The sequence below is a fragment of the Emydura macquarii genome, unplaced genomic scaffold (assembly GCF_026122565.2).
Source record: "Emydura macquarii macquarii isolate MOO-44397 ecotype Brisbane River unplaced genomic scaffold, CSIRO-AGI_Emac_v2 contig_3517, whole genome shotgun sequence".
NCBI classification, from domain to species: Eukaryota; Metazoa; Chordata; order Testudines; family Chelidae; genus Emydura; species Emydura macquarii.
In genome coordinates this window covers 2,823,717-2,846,960 of record NW_027133654.1, presented here as the reverse complement: position 1 = coordinate 2,846,960, position 23,244 = coordinate 2,823,717, and the positions used below count along the sequence as shown (strand labels likewise).

The following is a 23,244-nucleotide window of genomic DNA, read 5'->3' as shown; positions in this document are numbered from 1 at the left end:
GCATCAGTTCATCCATATATTTTAAATGGGAATAATAATATTTATCACATAGGCGTGTTATGAACTTAATCTTTGTATAGAACTTTGAAGTTCTTTGATGAAAGCTGTTGCAAGGCAACATCATTCATTCAAACCTTTCAAGCAAGGCTATGTCACCTGATTTTAGCTATGAACATGACCTTGTTTCAAATGATTGGATTGAGTGTTTGAGGCAGAGCAGAAGGAACTGCTGAAGAAGATATCTGCAAGGAGCTGGTGTGGGGAGGTACTTCTGAAGCTCCATTTCTATAGAGTTTAGGAGCACAGTTGATGCAGAGCTTAAATTTTGTAAATCACTTAATCTGTTCAGGACTAAAGCTGTTCTTTTGCAGTGCCTCCTACAGTCCACAAAGCAGAGTTTCAATTCTATACTATTTAGAGGCCCCACAGGAATTCTAATAGCCAGCCTCTTTTGTGGGCAGTCATTCTGATTCCTCAAAGCTGGCCAGCTAAGAAGTGAAGAATTCTTGAAGGGGAAGTCCACTGGGGAGGATCTAGGGTAGGTCTACACTGCCGGCAAAATTCGGTGGTAGTTGACAGGAGTTATGCAAGCTACGCAGTGTAGCTTGCGTAACTCCTGTCGACTTCATTACTTCCCTTTAGCACACCGGCTCCACTGTGCTGCACCAATGGGAAATGTGTTCCCGTCAACGCACGCTACACTTTTTTTGGAGGTGGTTTTAATATATCGGCTTCCGGATTGATTGAGCGTGTCTTCACTGCCACTCAGTCGATCTGGAAAAATCGATCTGACAGTGGTGAATTTGCTGCTGTCAGTGTGTACATAGCTCTAGAAAAAAAGACTGAAACTCAGCCTTTTCTGCATTTTCTAATTCTGAGAAAATATAAAATAGCTATGTGGAAAATGGTTTTCTGAAATTTATAATTTGATTGGCTGATTTGAATATATCTAGGTTTTAAACCTGCCCTGATGCTACACTATAATTATTATTTATAAATTATGGTTAAAGACACTTAATTTCAGTGTCTAAGAACATAATCCAAAACTGAGAAACTATGGGACTAGCTGCCATCTATAGAAGATCAGGTACTCCTTCCACTCCTTTTTGTTTTCTGATCCAGATAGGATGTCATCATTGGCCTCTGGTATTTTATTACTTACAAGATTTTTAATTACAATTCTATATGCTTGATATTCAGTTATTATAAATTCACTAATAGTATGAATTGTTAAATATTGTGCATATCTATTTTATCTAATGCACACAAACACCATTTCTCGTCACATAGTGTTTTAGGAATAATAGCCTTCTAACTGTGTCGGAGATGGGTCCATGAATTCCAAGACTGATGAGTTCTTCAATCCCCATACGCTGCAATGGGGGCCAGAGTCAAGTGTTCTTGATTGGCTAGGCTGTCTCCCCAGATAGCTCCTTCTCTGAATAGCCCCTTCAAATTTTCCTCAGCCTCCCAAAGCGAAACAAGCTACAGTTGGGTCCTCTGTAGACTGTCCATAACATGTCTTATTTTTTTCTTATTTTTTTGTTTTTTCTAGGTACCTTTTTCCTCACCTCTCCACCTTTTAGTGGGGGTTACTGGCTTTTTAAGGGCCATTAAAATTTACCTTATGGAGATCTGGGCAATTGCAGAGATTTTAATAGCTCTCCCCCCAAATTGGCCTCTGATAATGGTTGATAAAGCAGAAAAAAAGGGAAAAAGCAAGTTCTTCATTGAGTTGTGTCTCTATAGGTATGCCACATCAGGTGTGCTTGTGCCTCTTGAACCCTTGGTTGGAGATTTTCAGTTAGCAGTGGCCATTTGGCTCACACATACGCCCTGTGCCTCTTTGTGCTTGTCACCGAGGCTATAGAGGGGTGCGTGGGCAGACCACCCTCAGTTCTTTGTCAACTGCCTTGAGTGCCCACCTTGAGCGTGCCTCAGCTTTCTATATATCTAATATTTTTACAATATTAAGATAGTGATTAGTGTAGTTTATAGTTAATTAATTAGATAATAGTGAGAAGATTGTTTTTTCTCCTTTCTTTCCCCTTGGGGAGACTATTTTTTTTCCCCTGGCAGGCCAGGCCTATCTCGCCAAGCTTCAAATGTTGCCTTTCCTGCAGACAGGCTATACCTATGAGTGATAAGCACGCTAAGTATGTCCCTTGCTTGGGCAGTCCCACATTTCCCAGAAATGCAACTTCTGACTGGCCCTCAAATCCAGAGCAAAGAAGAACAGGGAAATTAAATTCAGACTGCTAATGATAAAATGCCCTCTTTGGCCATCTTCTGAGTCAGGTCACGAGAGCCTCCCCATCCCATATCTGTTTCTGGACATATCTAGTGCCTCGACTCTGGCTTCTTCTAAAAAAGGCAAGACGTTGAAGGCCTTGAGGAAGGCTTCCAAAAAGAGGAGCATGGACTCTCACCTAAAGAAGCCAGCTCCAAAAAAGTCCAGGTCCCTGGTGAGGTCCATGGTTTCTGAAGTCTTGGTCTCTCAACTCAGTACTGTTGAGTCAGAGGACTCCATGTCTCTGGTACCAGTGGGGCCATGAAGGCTCAGAGCACAAAAGAGAGCTTTGGTTCCAATAAGGCTCAAATACCCTCTAGCAGCAAGCAGGGTAAGAGGTCCGGACCCCATTGAGTTCAGCCCAGCCATTGGTACCTATGCTTTCAGCCCAGCTGTCAGCCTCCATTCAAGTAGCAACCTTGGCACCAAGCATGCATTAGTGCCAGACATTGTGGAATAAAGTGGAATAAAGTTTTGTCATAAAATGCTGGTTTGTTGAATCTGAAATATAACCTGAAAGTGAAACAGGTTGAACAAACTACAGTTGAATAACAGGCAGAATTTTGCCTGGCAGGCAACTGGGGAGCCCTAGTTTACAGGGTCTTTGGCTATAGGGCAGCGCCAGAAGGCCAGGATTACCAGTGTTTCCTGGTCCCCTAGGCTGGGGGCCTCAGGGCTTCCAAACACCCTGCCATGGAACCAGGAGCCTGGCAAACCTGGCTCCTGGCTTTGCAGTAGAGAGCCTGGAAGCCCTGAGAACTCTGGCTCTAGCTAGGCCTCCCACAACTTTTAGGTTCTCTAAGGCGGAGTTCGGAGCCTGGAAATCCTGGGATGTCCTTCCACGGTCCATTGGTTCAGAGCAACTTGAAGCCTGGTGAGACTGCTGCCTTGAGAGTCAGGCAGTTTGCGGAGCTATCTGGCTTAGAAGTTTGTAAGCCCTGTGGTCCGTGGACTCAGGGCTCTCTGCATGGCAGCGCTGCGCCAGAGCCACGGACTCTGGGCCCCTCAGCAGCTGCTGACTGAAATTGAAATTCTTTATCCATTTCACTGCTGCTGCCAGTCTGGGGAGGACATTTTGGTTTAGAAACACCATATGTTAGTTTTTCCAAAACAGTGTTGCCTGGTATTTCTCATTCATGGGAAATTTCAAAAAACCTAACTCCGTCTTCTCAGTGCTATTAGCTGAAAAAATGGCATAGTGGAATTGAAAAAAGAATATAGAAAACTGAGAAAAAGTTGGAGTGTAATCCCTTTTTAGGGGGGAGGGAGGGCATATTATCAATTTTTTCTCCCCAACTTGATCAGTTATTTACAGCACTGCATAGAAAAATAATGTTGGTCTTCACACTAATATGTATAATGTAATGGTTATTACTTCTAAAACAAGAAGTGAAGAGAAGTTGTTGTGGGGATCAGGTGATCATTTTGTTTTGATTCCTTTGCCTGACTAATGAATACATCATTTAGATGTTATTACCTGTAGCTTTGTCTAAAAATGAAATAATATCATTAAGTATAATTTACAAAATTAAAACATCTGTTCAACAAGAGTATTTTTCTACTGTTGTATATTTTACAAAGTATAATGCACTTTTAAATTGGTTAGTTCTCTGATTATATTTTCCTTTAACTCATTTAACACTTTAGAAATTTGCTGTGAGAATTCTGTGCTATCAAGGCGCTGTCAGCAATTGGAAAAGATTCACTACAGCATATTGCATATATTATTTAATAAATCAAGTCTCAGCTTCTATAACTATGCATTATCCTAACAAGGCTGGTGTGCCGTTATTAGCAGAAAAATAGAGAGCGGTAATGACACATTAGATCTGATATTGTGATCAGTAAATACTTTCTATTGAATTAAGTGGAAATTTTGTATAAAAAGCTATGGCAGCACCTGACTTTGTATTTATATGGTGATTTCTGTAGATGGAGTTTGGTAGCTTGAACTCATTGGTGTGCAGGTTGTGAAGTCAAATATAATTAGATTGTCCCTGTATTTTAAGCACACTATGTAGCACTAAAATGGAATGTATTAAAAGCTTTTTCTCATACTTTTTCTCTTCCCCTTTTTCTTAGTGGAAGATGTTCAGGTCTCTTGTTACAGAATATTGGCCAGCTTGTACTCTCTGGGAACCAGCAAGAGTATCTATGTGGAGCGGTAAGAGGAAAAACATTTACATAACTATAATCTTCATATGTACACTTATTAGTATAAATAGACTTCTCATGCATTGTTAGAATGTAGTTTTCCAAGGTGGAAGTTTTAATAAAGCACAAAAAGGAGTGTGGGGAGAAATTCTGGAGGGATGACCAAAAGTCAAGTACTCCTTAATAGAAAAAAGTTGTGATAATAAGTAGAATACTGGATTTATTATAATACATTTTAAACATTCACATTATAACTGTAAAAAGATAGTCCTGAAACTAGCTAAAACTATAACTAAAACAGGAAAAGGTCCTTATTCTAAAATATGGTATTTCTTGCTTGCATTGGGACTGCAGGGTCTGATTTTTTTATATATTATAAGCAATAGTCATTGCAAGAGGAACTTTGAGAATTTGAGTTCCAGAAGGGGAAATTTCATTACAATTATTGTTACAATTTTCCTTTGTACATAGATTAATTGTACTGTACTTTAGGGTTATCGCTTATTTCTTTGTTCATGACTAGTATAAAAACTTACCTTTGGTCTACAGAAACTTGGTGTTTTCACATTTTGTACATAAAATATTATATATGAATTTTCAAAACTTCATTCTAATGGGTCAGAGACCCATTTAGAATAACTGAATTTTGTAATTCATAATCCAGTTAATAAAGCAAATGAAAAGTATCATAATACATCAAAAACATACTTTTTGCGTTTGTATTTCAAATAGAGATGGATCTGTGCTATAAAATTCAAGGCAATCTGGATGGACTCATTCTAAAAAAAAAAAATCATTGTTGAAAACAATCATTGTTTCTACACAATGAGTCAAATAGGCCATAAAGCAAGACAGAGAATAAACTTCATTCATAACCTTTCGTACTTCTGTCACACTTGCATCAAAACACTAATTGAACCTTACAACATCCCTGCAACATCCCAGTAGCTTTAATTATCTACAGTCTACAGAGGGGGAAACGGACAAAGTGACTTGCTCAACATCACAGCAAGTCCATAGCAGACCCAGAATAGCACCAAGGAGTGTAAAAATCACTTCCCTGCCAGGGTGTCTGTTTTTCTGCCACTTTCTATTAATTGCATATTGGGAGTTGGAATTTAAGATTGCACAAGGTCACTGTAGGTTGCATTGTTTTCAGCTATCAAAATGCAGGAATTCTGTACAGTCATGGAACTATGTAAATTTGTTCCTTCTGCAGATCACTGCCCTCTGGTAAAAGGGTTCTGATTTGCTGTTACGTTATTTGCTGTAATGTTATTTCTCAGTAGCCCTTAGTATGCAAATCCCTGTGTTCTGTCAAAAGGCCATTATTAGCCAATAAGAGTGGAAGGATTTGTAATTCTAGAGAGAGATGCATAATCACTGTACTCTAAATGGCTACTGCCTGCAGAACTGCTATCCATCTATAACACTGTGCTTGCAACAAACATGGCCATCTCAGTTTTTGACATCACATTGATTTGTCACCCACTTCTAATCACAAATAGAATTACATTTAAAAATAACTACTCTCCTATGAGGAATAAACTGTATGCAATTGTATATGATGTTCTGTGGCATATATTTTATGTATTGTTCTTACATGAAGTTATATACTGTCTCTTATAAGAGCTATTATGAAAGTGGCCTCTCAGTTATTATGGTCCACAAACATCAACACATATAGAAAATATATAGCATGCTATCTATAGATATATGTGAAACATATTCTTTCACATGGGTGGACTTAATGTGGGGCAGGGAAAAAATCAGGAAGGGAAATAGCTATGAGAGTAAAGTTAGATGTGATGGAGTCAGAAGCTAAAGTGCCTATGTTTATTCTGGGTATTATGGATTGGAAATTCAATGGCAATGTGTTACAGCAGAAACTCCAGGTTCCTGCTTTCTTCTGGGTTAGAAAGGAAGGCAGGATTTTGACCAATCAAACTGAAGAATTTTTGTGACTTCTGGGGATCTCCTCCAAGTCCCCCAGTTTGAATCTTGTTTTCTGATGCATGCTTCAGTCCAAAAGAATTTAGAAATAGCTTGTTCATCTCTTGATACTAAGCCATCTTTATCTAAAGATGCCCACAAGCTTTTCAGAATGGTACAAATTTTCTCAGACAAGCAGCTTTCACACCTGATAGTTGTTTTGGCAATCATGTACTACAATAAAATTGACTTGCCTGTGGGATCTAACATGTCCCTTAAGCATCCCCTACACAGGAAAACTGATAACCATGAAGGCTTTTTGTTCAATCTACATTATATCAATTTTTCCACAACAACATACTCCCTACATGCTTCTATGTCAACTATCTTTTGGTTTTAAGATATTCTGTGGGATCAGGATTTCTTTACCTTCTTGAGATGGAAGTAGTTTGTTTTACATGACTGTGACTAGCCACACAGAAGAGCCTTGGGGTTCCAATGTTATGGGGAGACATCTCTGAGATAGCATAGATTCACACATTTTCTTTTAGATCAGAAGGAATCAGACTGGATAGTTATAATTTGCAGGGGTGGGAAAACAGCAAAAGTTTTAGTATAATAATAATTTGAGAGTGCACCCTAATAATTCAGTAATAACAATATCCTTTCTGTTAGACACTTTGGCTTTTAGACCGGCCCAGGAGATGGTTATTACTGTATCTCATAAAAAGGAGAAATGCCCTCAAGTCACCATTTAGATATAATGGTGGAAACATTTGGCCTCTTGATCCATCAGTCTATTCAGTAGCTTTCTCTTAGTAGGAGAGACTGTTTAGTTAGCATTATCAAAAATTGAGAGGAAAATAATAGGACTGCTATTGTTGTTTTTATTACACTAGTGCTGTTTTCTTTGTATGCTCCTTGGTAGCTCTCGGCAAATAAGTAGGACCACCTTTGCCATTTTATATTTAATATTTTATTTTTGTAATGGCAGAAGGTTGCTGTACTGTAATATCTATTAAATGGATTTTTCTGTTGTTGTGTTAGCAGCTATAATCATGTAGCAGATTCTCTCTTTGAGAAGATTATAGTTTATAATAAAAGTAAGGATGATACTGAACTAGCCTGGAGTATTTTCAGTCAGAAAAAATGTGTGTATATATAACAATGAGCATTTGTGAATTCACAGGCAGCGCTCAGCGTTAGGAGAATGCTTGGCTGCTTTTGCTGGTGCCTTCCCTGTGGCGTTTTTGGAAACTCATTTGAACAAACATAATACCTTCTCTATCTACAACACCAAGTCTGCAAGAGACAGAGCAGGTACCTCCAGATCCTCACATGCAGGGATTTTAACTAAATTTCACACACAATTTTGGTTGTCTTATTCACTGCATACTTACATGCATTTTCTATTACAACAATCCTCCCTCTCATTTACTGATCTGTTTGTATTCGTTTTCTAGAATGGTAGGTTAAATTTTATGAAATTCAATTATTTTCATTACTTTTTGAGCTGCCCAGTCTTGCATATGGAGAGATTGTTCTCACTATTTTGGAACTAATTTGCCAAAGTAAATCCTCTTCATTCTGATCATGTTGATACATTGCAAAATGGAAGAAATTGGTAACTTCAGAAGTTGTCTGTATTTTATATAAAAAGGTATTTTTGTATATTTATTTATTTTTATATGGCAATCACAGGTAGAGTTTTTAATACTGCCTACTATCATGTAATAAAAAGACATATCCTAATGAAGAGTTTTATTTCCTCATCTTTCATTTTCAGCCTCAACACTTACAGGTAAGTCTCAGAGATGAAGTTGTTACCCGAAATTCTATCAACCCAAAGCTCTTGGTAATCTTACTCTGTGTGAGGTGGTGTCAGGAAATAAATCAAATGGAGACACGGCTGTCCAGCCGTAGACTGGTAGAAACAGTATAATACAAGAATGCTCTTACGTAAAAGCTATACTTTACTTAGTCTCAAGCACTTACACACGTCTGCAACAGGTTAGTAAAGCACCCCAACCCTCAATAATTACCAAAGTGTGGTGGAGCTCTCAAACAGTACAATGGTGGCTTTCAGATTGGCCGGTCTTCCAGGTGCCGTTGGGGGAGCCCAAAACTGTGTCCAAGAACAGATCCCTGAAGTGTCCAAACCTCACCCCCACATTTATCCTTGTTAATAGACAATAACATGTCAAGAAAGAAAACTTGTTGGACAAACAGTTTCAAAAGCTAATCAAGAGGTTTCTTCAGATCACTTATTAGTCAGATGTGTTTGTGCAGAATCCGTGTGTCTTGAGGCCCTGACAGACATCTCCCAGAGGGCATGCATAGATAAGCTTCTTGCTTGTCTCCTAAAACACAGATCCTACCACATCTGCCAGAGACTTCATCAAGGTTGAGGGGTCCAGAGTCAAATAAGGTTAAGAAAAAGGCTCCCCTCCCCTCCTGGCTCAGAAATGCTAAGGCTGCACAGGTGGCGTACTGATTTTGGCTGTTGTTAGCAAAAAAGTATGATGATCAATATTACGCCATTAAGCAGTCCCTGGCCCTTTTACTGGTCTATCAAAATCTTCCCGTACAAAGATATCTTTAATTGGGGCTAAATATCTTGCAAAATTGTTTGCCCTTAAATGAACAAGTAAATACTTATGATAGCCTGACAAATGGTTCATTATGGTGCACCCTGTATTTTAAGTGTAGGATATACCACAGCAAAGCCAAGTACAAATATGTAAACATTTGTTCATGTAGAGGATACACTTCTATTCTATTCTATGAGAATAGCCCCTTCAAAATCCTGTTTTATTAGAACATAGTTGGGAAATTAAGGTTATGCTTCATGTTGTTCCATATGGGAAATTAAAAATTGGACGGCTACATTACATAGTAGTAGAATATAATTTTATTATGTTATTTCTCCTTCTAAATATAATGTATGCCACAAATATTGCAGAAATGAAAAACACTATTCTATAATAAACCACAATTACTTAATGGCATTTTATGCATAACTTCATCTACTCAATTTTAAAAGAAGAGCATCTGATCCATTCTTCTAGAGAGCTACAGTAGTCTATCTGGCAAATGTCAGTATCTACAGTAATAGATAATAGGTTCTGGTAATTTTAGTACATCCACAATAGCCTATAATATCTCTTGTAGAAAGAAATTTCCTTTTATTAATAGTAATAATAATTTGAATTTATTTTTGTTGAGGATTTCAAAATACTTTCCAGACTTCAATTAATCAAGCTGTAATACAGCTCTAAGAACAAATATGTATAATGTATTCAGGGTTAAAATGAGACAGAGCCTGATTTTGAAAAACATCCAAAGTATTGGCAGATGCAAAAGAATTGGCTCCAATCTAATCTTGCTACAGTACTAATCTTGCTACAGAAGTTGGACACTTCCGTTGAAACTGATGTATAAATCTCTACTCAGTTCCATAAAAGCACACTTTATTTATGTCTAAAGTTTTATGAACTAGATGAACATGTTGTGAAAGAGAAAATAAAAGTTGAAAGAATGAATATAAATATTTTATATGTATGTTCTCTGTGCAATAGAGCTTATTTTTATTATTTTCTAGCTCTGAATTTGCCAGTCAGCGTAGAAGAAGTTTGTCCAAAAATTCCTTCCCTGGAGAAGTTAATGGAAGAAATCGTGGAATTGGCTGAATCCGGTATTCGTTACACACAGATGCCACACATAATGGAAGTGATACTGCCTATGCTGTGTAGCTACATGTCACACTGGTGGGAACATGGGCCAGAAAACAATCCTGACAAGGCTGAAATGTGCTGCACAGCCTTGACTTCAGAGCACATGAACACACTGTTGGGTAACATATTGAAAATCATCTATAACAACCTGGGCATTGATGAGGGAGCCTGGATGAAGAGATTAGCAGGTAAGGTTTAAGAAATGAGTACTGAGAGCCTGATTCATCTCTCACATCAATTCACATTGAGTTCAATGGATTTACTCTATATTTACCCCCACTTTAAGTGGGAGGAGAATCAGGCGCATGTTTTACAGCTTCTTTGAATAATATAAAGTCTAATTAAATAAGACAGAAGTTCTTTGAAAGAGATATTCTATTTTAAAATTATTATTGTTATTGGAGTCTCCCGTCAATGTTGACGAATGAGTTGCATCAGCAACCCTTTGTCACTAAATTTATTTGTGTGTGTATTTGTGCGAAATAAAGCAAATCTTTGATCTGCAGATGTGACCACAGAAGCTGCAGGTAAAACCTGCAGTTGATGAAGTTGCTGAGATGGTCTTTCTCCTTTCTCTCTTTTCCTCCCTGATACTTGCTTGTTTAATTTTGAATATTTTAATAGCTAAATGACAGAACTGCCTCCAGCTGGCCCTGTCCAGGGCCAATTCCTCCCAATTGTTGGTATCGATGTTACAGGTCTTAAGATTTTGTTTCAGGGTGTTCTTATATCTTAAAATAATTGGTGTATATTATATTAAACGTCATAATAAATTCCTCTCCTTCAAAGTAATGCCCATCCTCGTATTGTAATATGCCATTTACTGAACTGAATTATATTTGTGCCACCCATTTATCTGAACATGTGACTACCTAGTTACATATAGAAGGCAATTGCATGCCTGTGCTATTAGAAAATGTGGTTCTGAAAGTGTTGTCATTAGACTTTACCATTAATACCCTGTCCCCATGCCACAGGATGGTCTGTGCCCCAGCCTCTAACTAGTTCCTTGGGAGTGACCCTTTAGTGTGCTGGGCCCCAAGGACTCACACCATTCCACAGAGGCAGGCTCATGGCCTCCAAGACTCCAGAACTGAGCCTTCAGGCACCAACAAATCCTGTCTGTCTCCATGGTTCCCTGCAGCGAGACCAGCCAAAGCCAGGGTCCTGCAGAAGGCTTGTGGTATGCTCCCCGTTCAGAGTGCCGTGATCTCAGTGATTATTTGCAGTGACACCATGCAGCCTTTCCAAAACAAAGCAACAATTTTTTAGTCACCTGGCACACAGAATCTGAAAGTCCTTAGGTTAGCACAGAGAGGCAAAGGTTAAGATAGAGTTCAGCCTGCCCAACACTAGCCTCAGGGCTCCCTTGAGCCATGCTACCATCAAAAGTATCTTGGATCTCTCTCTCTGTGTTCCTTTGACCTCAGTCCCAGGTGTGTGTCTCTCTCTCCAAAGGCCAGCTCTTAACCCAGCCACTTGACTCCTTTTCCCTTTGTTCTCCAGCTGGAGTCTTTGCTCTGCTTCTTCATGCAAAGATGTGGGGGAAATCTCCTTCCTCTGGTCTGTAGGCTGCTGGATTTGAATGTCCTGGCCATTGAGGTTCCCATTGTCTTTCTGGATTCTCCATTGATATGGGACAGTTTCAGCCAGTCCTTTAATAACACCTTCATACCACCCCAGTTACATGACAGAGCACTTCATGTCCCCTGCTTTGCTGCAAGGGCAGCTTTTTAACTCCTAGCACTCCATGCATAGCAATGCAAAGAACAGGGAAACTGAGGCATGCATGGGAATCATAAAAATATTCTCAAAATTTAAAATGAGTGGCAGCAGTTCATAGCTCTGTTTCAAGGTTGTTGTTTTTTGTTTGTTTGTTTTTGTTTTTAAGAACGATGACACTGTATTGGGTCTTATTCAAAATCACAAAGATGAAAGGCTGAAACCAGTTTATCTGTCAATTTGTCACCCTGTACAATTTTATCATCTCCCTGGAAAAGTCACTTCTGTCCTCTGATTCAATATCAAATTATTTTTCAATGCTTATTGTCTTTCTCCTCTTGTTATTTTTTGATACTTAAATTTTTGGTAGCACCTGGGACTGGAGCCCCATTTTGATGGTCACTGTAAAACAACATATGCAAACATGGTCTCTGCCCCCAAATTGCTTACCATTCAAAAAATGTACGTGTTTGTTATCTAAATAAACACTGGCCGAACACTTCCTTAAGGATTATCCTTTTGATGAATGGATTTGCAGAAAACATGCCTCAGGATACTTTAAATGGTTGAGTTATGGGTGCATCTCAACTTTTTCAGAGGATCATTTAGTTCAGATGGGATCCCAAAAGTTCAGATGTGTATTCAAAGCTTGTCCAGGCTTGTGCAAATGCAAAATGAGTCTGAAAATTCTATCTTTGAGTGATTGCTCATATGCATTCCAATATAGGTATGTGCGCGCCCCGTGCACAGATTCCCAGAACTTTTTTCACTAGTAAGCCCCACAGGGCCAGCCCAGGAGCCCCTGGAGTGCCGTGCTCATATCACGGTATAAAGGGCGCTGCTGGCCCCGCGGGCCCCCAGTTCCTTCTTTCCACCTGTGATGGTTGCTGGAACTGCTGCCTCTTGCTGTCTGCAAGAAGCATTGGTTACCCTAGCTTGTTTGTTCAACTGTTCTTTGAAAGTTCTAGTGTTAGAGTGTTAAGTAGTTGTTTATAGTCAGTTAAGTAGTTAGAGTAAGTACCCTTAGGGGTTCCTGCTGAGTCATGCCTGGCTCTACTGGCTTTAAGAGCTGTGATCTATGCGCTAAAGCCTTTCCTGAGAGTGATCCTCACAACCGCTGCCTCCGATGCCTCGGGAAGCAGCATAGGAGAGACAAGTGCCGGATCTGTAAGGCCTTTAAGCCCCGGATGCAAAAAGAGAGGAATGCCAGGCTAAAGGCCATCTTGATGGAGTCCATGCTCCGGCCAGCGTCTGAACCATCGCGGTCCCCGACGGCACCGAGCGTGTCATCGGTGCGGAGTTCTCCTCCGGCACCGGCACCGAGGCTGAAGGTGCTTAAGAAGAAAATGCGGCCCAAGGCTGTGCCTATGGACTCCTCCCTGCGACCCGGACAGCAGGGAGAGATCAAGGAGACGCCCCAGCCACGTGCCATGGAGGTAACTCTGGCACCGGCGTCTCCATGCAGGGAGCCTCCCCCGACTCCTGGGGATGGGGGAGCGCCCCTGCAAGGGCCATCGACGCCGGAGGTGTTCACTGCGGCACCCGCCCTCATGGCCATGGCCATGCCCACGCCTCTGTCCCCCCCTCGGCCGAGGGCTCAGGGACCTGTGTCTCGGGGCAAACCCATGCTGTGTGGCCCCGGTGGGTGGAGACGTCCACAATCTAAGTCTCCTCCCAAACGGTCACAGAGGGTGGAGAGCATCGGCTCCCCTCCGAGCTCCGACTCTAGGTCGTTGAGCGCCTCGGCACCGAGGCACCGTGGGCAGTCACGAGGCTGGCACCGGGGTCGTCAGAGATCCAGTTCCGACCCCGGCAGGGACTGCAGTTCGGGCTCGCAAACTCCGATGCGGAGTCTGTTGCGGCGCCGTTCCAGATCCCTGTCCATCAGCCGCAGCCGATCTAGGGACTGCAGTCCACTGTCGTCGGTCCGGGCATCACCACCGGTACTGATGGCACCAAGGGTCCGGATACCGCTCTCCGCACCAGTCCCAGACTTTATGGTCCCACCGACAGCTGTGCGGTCCAGATCTGCTCCACGCAGCCATCACCGACGCCGGTCCCGATCTCGAAGGGGCAAACGGCGTCACAAGACATCTCGGCGCAGGGGCAGATCCTCGACCTCTTCTTCGGCTTCGGCTTCCTGCCAGCACCGAAGGCGTCGGCACCAGTCGACATCTTCTTCGCAGAGCCGTTCACCGTACCATGGTGGCAAGTGACGCTCTGGCAGCTCAGGTGGCCAGCATGCTACAGCACACCAGCCACACCCCATACCGGTACTGGGATGGGGCCAAGGGCCGTGGCAATGGCCTTACTGGGGCCCATGGAGTGCACAAGTGGCCCAGGGCACCGCATCGCTACACTCCTCGGCGGCCCCGCCAACACCCCTGTTAGCCAAGCCAACCCAGGGGCATGATACAGAGGGAAACTCAGACCCTGAGGAGAGACCCTCTACAGGGCCCATTCCTCAATCCTCCTCCTCGTCTCTGGATGATGTAGCGGCCAGGGATCACAGGGCTCTCCTGTTTGACTTCCGGGCCCATCAGGACCTTCTAAAAAGGGCTGCTGAGAACTTGGGCATGGAGCTAAAGATCATGTCTGAGGAAGAGGACCTCCTCTTTGGGCCATCAGGGTCGGCGGGCCCTTCAAGAGCAGCCCTCCCGATACAGGACAGGGTTATGAAAATTGCCAAAAACCTCTGGCAAACCCCATCCTCTGTACCTCCTACATCCAAGGGGGCAGAAAGGAAATATTACGTCCCTAAGGAGCCCTTTGAGTTCCTCTATAATCACCTGATGCCCGGGTCTCTAGTGGTTGACGCAGCCAATCAGAGAGACCGCCAGGGGAACCAAGGGAATACCCCGAAAGATAAGGATGGGAAGAAACTAGACCTCTTTGGCAGAAAGGTCTACTCCACTGCAGCGTTGCAGTTCAGAGTAGCGAATCACCAGGCTCTGTTGGGAAAATATAATCTCAACCTCTGGTCATCGCTATAGAGTTTCGCATCGGCGTTACCACCTGACCAAGCGGCTGAATTTGCCACAGTGACCCAAGAGGGAGAAGCTGTGGCGAATGCAGCCCTGCAGTCCGCCAGTGACACGGCAGACACAGCTAGCAGGGCCATGGCATCGGCTGTCGTCATGCGTCATTGCTCCTGGCTCCAAGCATCAGGCCTGTCACAAGAGGTCCAGCAGGCCATATAGGACCTCCCTTTCGACGGGACTGGGCTATTCTCCGAAAAGACAGACGAGAAATTACATGCCCTAAAAGACTCTCAGGCTAACCTGAAGTCCCTAGGGCTGTATACCCCCCAGGCCTCGAGACGTCCGTGTCCCTTCCCCTCCCCCCCACTGATACCGGCTCCCCGACCCGCCCAGCCAAGGAGAGGTCGGGATCGCTACCGGGGGCCAAACAGTGGAGGCCAGCAGGGGTCCTCTGCTGGGGCCCAGCAAAGGCCTCCTAAAGGGGGTAATCCCAATAAACGGTTTTGATAGTGTGCACGAGGGTGGCACTCTTACTTTTCCCCTGGATCTTACTCGACTGTTTGCGGAAAGGCTTTGACCATTCTATGCAGAGTGGGAAACCATTACTACTGACCGTTGGGTCCTGGAGGTGGTTCTCAAGGGCTATGCCCTTCCACTCACGGCCCTTCCCCCTGACTCCCCCTCCAGGTTATTCTCCCTTGGGGACCCTGCCCACGAGCAGCTCCTCATACAGGAGGTTAACTCCCTCCTAGCGCTCAGGGCGGTGTAAGAAGTCCCAGTGACTGAGAGAGGGAGGGGATTCTATTCCAGGTATTTCCTGATTCCCAAGGCCAAGGGGGGGGACTTAGACCCATCTTAGACCTACGCCGTCTGAACAAGTATATCACACGCATCAGATTCCGCATGGTCTCCCTCGCCTCCATCATTCCTGTCGTAGATCCAGGGGACTGGTATGCTGCCTTTGATCTAAAAGATGCGTACTTTCATATCTCTATTTTACCTGCCCATAGGAGGTTCCTAAGGTTCGTGGTAGCGGGAAGCCACTACCAGTTTGGGGCTCTGCCCTTCGGTCTTTTCTCAGCACCCAGGGTGTTTACAAAATGCATGGCGGTGGTGGCGGCCCACCTACGCCGCAGAGAGGTTGGCCTCAGTGTATGTGCCAAACAGACATCCACTGACTAGAGTGTTCATGGTTTCCCCACAGGTGCTGTCATCCCTCAATTGGTGGAGGGACCCAAGGGAAGTGATGAAGGGAGTCCCGTTAAGAGACTTGGCCCTATCAGTGACTCTCATTACAGATGCATCCGATGTGGGATGGGGAGCCCACATCAGTCGCGACCTGGGCACCCAAGGGCTATGGTCACCCGAGGAGAGAGCTCTGCACATCAGCATACGTGAGCTCAGAGCAGTCCGGTTGGCCTGCAAGGCCTTCCTCAGATTCCTGAGGGGCAGGGTGATCCATGTCCTCAAGAACAATACGGCGGCCATGTTTTATGTGAACAGGCAGGGAGGAGCACACTCCTCGGCTCTTTGCCAGGAGTCTATCCAACTCTGGGACTTTGTAGTGAGGCACGATTATCATTTATCGGCCTCTCACCTCCCCGGGGTCAGGAACGACGAGGCGGACCGCCTCAGCAGGTCGTTCTCACCCCGCCATGACTGGTCACTGCACCAGGATATAGTGACTTCAATTTTCCGAGATTGGGGTGTTCCCCAACTAGACCTGTTCGCGTCAGCCTGGAACAGGAAATGCCCGAGGCTTTGCTCGCTTTGGGGTCACGAGCCGGGATCCCTGTCCGACGCGTTCCTTATAGACTGGACAGGGGGCCTGATGTATGCATTTCCCCCCATCCCGCTCCTGCCCCAAGTCCTTCTCAAAATCAAGAGGGACAGAGCGAACATTATTCTGATCGCCCCAGTGTGGCCGAGGCAGCATTGGTACAGCATGCTGCTTGACCTCTCCATCACTGCGCCGATTCCGCTACCCAGGCGCTACGACTTGCTCTCCCAGGACCAGGGGTGCCTGCTGCATCCAGACCTGGACTCCCTCCACCTGACAGCATGGAGACTATGTGGCTGACGGAGGGAGAGAGAGCCTGCTTCTTGCAGGTCCAACAGGTTCTGCTGGGTAGCAGGAAATTGTCCACACAGGTTACGTACAGGGCCAAGTGGAGGCGGTTTTCCTGTTGGGCGGAGTCTAGGGGTATACCGCCAAGTTTCTCGCCTATACAGGCGATCTTGGAATACCTGCTGCACCTTAAGCTTCAGGGCCTAGCTCTGGTTCCCTGAAGGTGCACCTGGCGGCCATCTCGGCCTTCCACCAGCCGATGGAGGGGCGGTCCCTGTTTTCCCACCCCATGTCAGTTAGGTTCCTTAAGGGGGTGGAGAGGACCTTCCCTCAGGTCCAGGACCTGGTGCCGCCTTGGGATCTCAACCTGGTCCTTACGATGTTGATGAGACACCCCTTCGAGCCCATGGCCACATGCTCCCTACTTCTCCTGTCTTGGAAGGTAGCCTTCCTGGTGGCCATTACTTCGGCTAGGAAGGTCTCCAAGATAAGAGCTTTGACCTCGGAGCCCCCCTACACGGTTTTCTATAAGGATAAGGTCCGGCTGAGGCCCCACCCAGCTTTCCTGCCTAAGGTGGTGTCTCAGTTCCATTGTAATCAAGATATCTTCCTCCCCATGTTTTTCCCTAAACCACACAGTTCGGAGGAGGAGCAGAGGTGGCATTCGCTGGATGTCAGACAAGCCTTGGCCTACTACATCGAGCGGACCAGGCCCTTCCGGAAGTCATCGCAGCTGTTTGTAGCAGTGGCTGACCGGATGAAAGGCTCACCGGTCTCCACCAGCGAATCTCCAACTGGATTACCACCTGCATCGAGCCTGCTACGAGCCTGCTATGAGCAGGCAGGGGTGCCCCTTCTGGGTGTTGTTAAGGCGCACTCAACCAGAGCCCAGGCCTCATCCGCGGCCTTCCTGGAGTGAGTGCCACTGCAGGACATCTGCAGAGCAGTGACCTGGTCATCAGTCCACACCTTCATGTCACACTACACCATCGTGGAGCAGGCGAGAGAAGACGTGGGTTTCGGCAGAGCTGTGCTGACAAGAGCAGGTCACCGATAACTCCTACCCACCTCCAAGGTATGGCTAATTAATCACCTATATTGGAATGCATATGAGCAATCACTCGAAGATAGAAAACAAGGTTACTTACCAGTAACTGTTGTTCTCCAAGATGTATTGCTCATATCCATTCCAAACCCACCCTCCATCCCCACTATCGGAGTTGGCAGAAAGAAAGGACTGGAGACCCGCGGGGCCAGCAGCGCCCTTTATACTGCGATATGAGCACGGCACTCCAGGGGGCTCCTGGGCTGGCCCTGGTGCTTGCTAGGGAAAAAAGTTCGGGGAATCTGTGCACAGGGCGCACACACACCTATTTTGGAATGGATATGAGCAACACATCTCGAAGAACAACAGTTACTGGTAAGTAACCTTGTTTTACTAGCTCCCAAAAGAGATTTCCAGTACTTCCTCCTTTCAACCAAGCCAAACAACACTGTGCAAAAGAAGAGCTCAGGAACTATTTGTCCCCTGTGTATGTCACTGCACAACATTTAGGCACCTTATGAAACTTTTTAATCTTCTGGAAACAAAATGCTGGAGTAGATAGAAGACAAGTTTTATGTTATTAAGTGTGTAGCATGGTATTAGCTAAGTTGAATCTGTTTTCATAGTGACAAAGTGAACTTGGCATGAAATCCTGGCCCCACTCAAGTCAGTGCAAAACTCCCATTGACTTAATATGGGACCAGGATTTCACCCTAGTTCTTTCAAATAAAATACAGGAGGGAAAAGGTAAAGATTTTGGATTACACTTTGTGGTCACGTATATATTATAATATTGATTGCCTTAAATAGTGTTTTCCCAGCCTATCATAAGTAAAGTGAAGCCACAGCTCTTAAAGACCCACTTCCTGCCATTGATGGATAAGCTGAAGAAAAAGGCAGCAATCGTTGTATCGGATGAAGACCATCTAAGAGCAGAAGGCAGAGGTGACATGTCGGAGGCTGAACTGCTTATCCTAGATGAGTTCACCACTTTGGCACGGGACCTCTATGCCTTCTACCCTTTGTTGATTAGATTTGTGGACTATAACAGGTACGTGGAAAGAAACAACTCAGTGAATTCATTCAAAACTAGCTATGTTTCTTGATACTTGGTCTTATGTCTTGCTTATGTTTGGTGCTAAATTTAAATTACATTTCTTCACACAATCAATTTTAAAGTGAAATTAGAGGCACCTTACTGCAGATTTATTGCAATTTTAGGGAAGAGTTTTGGAGCAAAATCCCCAAAGATAATTTCCTGCTTCATTTTATCTGGTATTATTGGAAAACTATACTCAGATGTTGAAGTAGGGCATCGAAAGGCCACTCTAACATAAATTAAACACATGCATGTCATTCTGTTTTCTTCCTGGTGATGTGATGCTAAAAACTGATTTCAAAGCAAAATGTTAAAACTCTATTATCCTAGCCAAAAAGGATTATTGCCAAGATTTCGTTTTGTTTTTTTTTGTTACCTAATTTTAGAGCAAAATGGCTGAAAGAACCCAACCCTGAAGCAGAGGAACTGTTCCGCATGGTGGCTGAGGTATTCATTTACTGGTCAAAATCCCACGTAAGTAAATTCTTACAATTTTTGTTTTAATGTAGTTTTCTTGACAGATGGCTCAGTTATTTAACTAAAAGCAATGTCCATCCCTTAAGAAGGACATGCAAGGGGTGCATTGCTTCCTTCCCCCGACCTCATATAGATTTCCTATTTGTTTTGTTATTTTATCAGTATTCTGATTTTTAGCTGAATGACACAAAAAGGAAATATAGTGCAATGCAATATAGCTGTATTGATGCATCAATCAAACAGTAAATCAATTATATTGGATCATACAACTGGATGGGTCATTCAAACAAAACTGATTGTAGGGGACCATCATGGGATAATTTGTAATAATCTTAGAATGAGTATGGAAGCCCATACTTATTGCTTAACATAAGGTTTCTCTTTGCAATGTTCCAAGATAGTTTCAGACACAGTTTTTCCTCCTTGTTTATAAATCACCATTGACACATTTTTTTTCTGGCCATGAGGATGGTTCATACTTTCTCTGTTGAGAGTGGCATTATTGTCTTCTCATTAATCAGATAAGAGTGCTTCATCATGAGTTTGCCATCCTCTTTTTCTTGTAAGATGCTAAAGATGGCACCCCTTTAGCCAGTTTATTCCACTTGAGAGCCTAAAAGTAGTCCTAATCTGGGTCTCTAGTTTGCTACCAGTAATAATGATATTTGAATGGTTGCATGGAAAAACATGCATAATGCTGGAGAGGAGTCTGTCGACCAGGATGTGTGTATGGTCGTTAATTTCCTGCCATTCTTGAAGTTTCTGCGAAGTTGAAGGAATGCAGAGATGTCTTGTAGTTCTATAATACATGAATTTCCTCATGCTAACTCCTAATTCTTTCACAAGGCTCCCATACTAACAGCCATTACTGAGTTCTTGCCACAACATAATGTTTTCATTTATTTATTTTCCCCTCCACTTCCTTTATGCCTGAATATGTGGATAATCAATTACTTTAAATAGAACTTTAAATGGTAACTCACCATGGAATTGTAAAATCTACCCATCCCACCTGGATATTCTGCCTCCTTCAATCTCTAGGCATGGTTATGATACAATATTTGTAATAAAGGAGTCTTTAGCAAGACTGGAAGTCTTGAAATCTAAAAGTTCTTTGAGAAGAATGTGTAACTTTGCTTCTAGCGACTTAATGCTACATGGCAGATTTGTATTTCTGTAATAAAATTTAAAAGAGAACATTTAACTTATTTTGCCATTTCAGTACCTGCTCTGCATGAGAAGGTGTCTCACTGAAGTCAATGGGAGTTCTGTGCACAGAGCAGACAGACAAATAGCTCATCATGTTTTAAATCGGGGTTATGGTCTGAAAAGAAAATGTGTAAAAGACATCCTGCTATTCCAGGTTTGTCCCTTGGGGTATGTCTGCCCTTCAGCTGGACTTGGGCTCGTGGGGCTGTTTAACTGCAGTGTAGATGTCTGGGCTCAGGCTGGAGCTTGGGCTCTAGGACCCTGCAAAGTGGGAGGATCCTAGAGCTTGTACTGCAGCCCAAGCAGGAACGTCTATACTGCAGTTAAACAGCCCTTCAGCCCAAGCCCCATGAGCCTGAGCCTGAGCCAGCCGGCCCTGGCCAGCTGTGGGTGTCTAACTGCAGTGTAGACATACCCATGGTGACTTCCAGCTGAGATTTGCTAAATTGCAAGTTGAGATTTCCTCTTAATGCCATTCCTGCAAAACTCATCCTCGTTATTTTCTGGCTTGTACACCAAAAACAAAGATTGTGCATTAAGAATTAAGCTAAGAACTTCACTGATGATACATGATCCAAAATGGAATGCAGAGCACTATGTGTGCAAGAGTAAAAAGCAGTAAAATTAAGGTTCGAAAACTGCCAATAAAGCAAGAAGATGAGATTGAACACTCAGAGGGAATAGATGAGTGAAGAAGTGTCATATTTACATAATTGCTTTTCCCACTGTAACCCCAGTCCTGCAAGTTTGAGTGATAATATTGTAGTATTTCTATACTTAGAGGTATTTTACCTAACATTATCCATGAAGCCCACCAACTTACTTGTTCAACAGTTAGACTCTGATTCAGCAAAACATTGAAATATGTTCATAACTTTAAGCATGCCAGTTAAATGGGATTACTCCCATGCTTAAACATACACACACATTTAAGTGCTTTCCTGGATTTGGATTTTAGATAGTGGCACTCTAGTGATGCTCACTGTAGAAAAACCTCAGATAGAGAGATTTACCAATATGATAATATCCAGGCAATTATTTTTTTTAATCTAATTGTGATGCTATTTGCATTTTATGCCATTCTACCATGTAAATGTGAGGAAACAATCATTTATCTAATCTAATTTATATTTGAAATTGAAACTGGATAAGTTTACGCTTCATTGTAATCTCTGTGTTTTCAAATGTAAAGACTTTTGATTGAGTTTAGAAAGTTTGTTTGCCTCAGGTAAGCACTGGAGTATAGCAAAGTCATTGCCATAAGTAATTGATTTTATCCCTTGGAGGTTTGCATCAAAGATTAGCTAGGTTAGCTTGTTATTTTATTATGTGGAAAATCATTTAAGGTGTGCAAAACTGAACAGCATATTTTATAAAATCTTTTTATTTTCAACTACAATATTTGATGTAAAACAAATGAAAATAACTAAGGTAAAGGATATAGAAGTGTTGTTATATTTTATAGTGCCTAATAAAGAGTACATGACTTTTTTCAATATGAACACTTTCTAATATTTTAACTCAAGATATGAGTAATTACTAGATAGTTTTTGTTTTGTTTTGTTTTTTGGTTGGAAAATACCAGTTTCTCAAAGCTGAAACTTTTCACAGAGATATATATTCTGATTCAGGAATGGAAGGGATTTGAACCTGGGTGTCTCAGGTTCATGCCATAATCCCTGGGCTATCTTTCTTGCTCTGTTTTTCCAAAGGGTCTTGGAATTGCCCTCTTGTAGAACAAAAACAAATATTGAAACCTGAAAAGGTTTCACAAAATAGAACTCTTTTCCAGCCAGACCTAGTAACAGCATTGTTTTTTTTATATCTATTTATGATATTCCTATCTATGTAGTTCAAATATGTCATATCATTAGAGCTTAGAAAATAAAGAAAACCATTTTGTGAATACTCACATGAATTTTAAAATGAATTTGATTTGGCTGTGCTTGCTTCCATTTTTGTGCTCACTTCCTTTGAGTTTCACTCTCATGAATGCTCACAAAGAGATCTTCTGGGGGATACGTCAACTCATCTTGATATTTGCCTAGTATTCCAACAGGCTACATAAAAAGCACTAGCAAAGTCAGTACACACTAACATTTTGTAAACACAATAAATTATTTATAGTGCTCTATATGCTCTACGTTGAAATGTAAACTCAATATTTATTTTCCAATCTATTTATAATTATGTGAAAGATGAGAAAGTAAGCAATTTTACAGTAATAGTCTGCTGTGACACTTTTGTTTTTGTATGTCTGATTTTGTAAGCACATAGTTTTTAAATGAGGTGAAACTTGGAGTACGCAAGACAATTCACATCCTGAAAGGGGTACAGTAGTCTGGGAAAGATGAGAACCACTGATATATATTATACGGGATTGGATACTATTTTGCAAAGCAGGGAGACAGTATTCCAAATATCCCTCACTAGAGGCATGGCACAGAAGCAATTAAATAAGTTAAATAAAGATCTGATGGCACCCTTCCCAGCTAGGACCATGTATACACATGCATTTATTTAATATCAGTTG

The 23,244-nt window shown here is 42.7% G+C and overlaps 1 protein-coding gene across 16 annotated transcripts in view; it reads left to right on the top strand.

Annotated features, from left to right (window-relative positions):
* RYR2 (ryanodine receptor 2) overlaps window positions 1–23,244 on the top strand; it is a 646,139-nt gene that overhangs the window by 495,535 nt on the left and 127,360 nt on the right. For all 16 annotated transcript variants that reach the window (XM_067535799.1, XM_067535792.1, XM_067535786.1 and 13 more), the window contains 5 exons: window positions 4,373–4,454; window positions 7,566–7,696; window positions 9,978–10,298; window positions 18,737–18,977; window positions 19,412–19,499. In XM_067535799.1, the coding sequence (XP_067391900.1) occupies window positions 4,373–4,454; window positions 7,566–7,696; window positions 9,978–10,298; window positions 18,737–18,977; window positions 19,412–19,499 (863 nt within the window). The remainder of the gene's footprint in view (window positions 1–4,372; window positions 4,455–7,565; window positions 7,697–9,977; window positions 10,299–18,736; window positions 18,978–19,411; window positions 19,500–23,244) is intronic.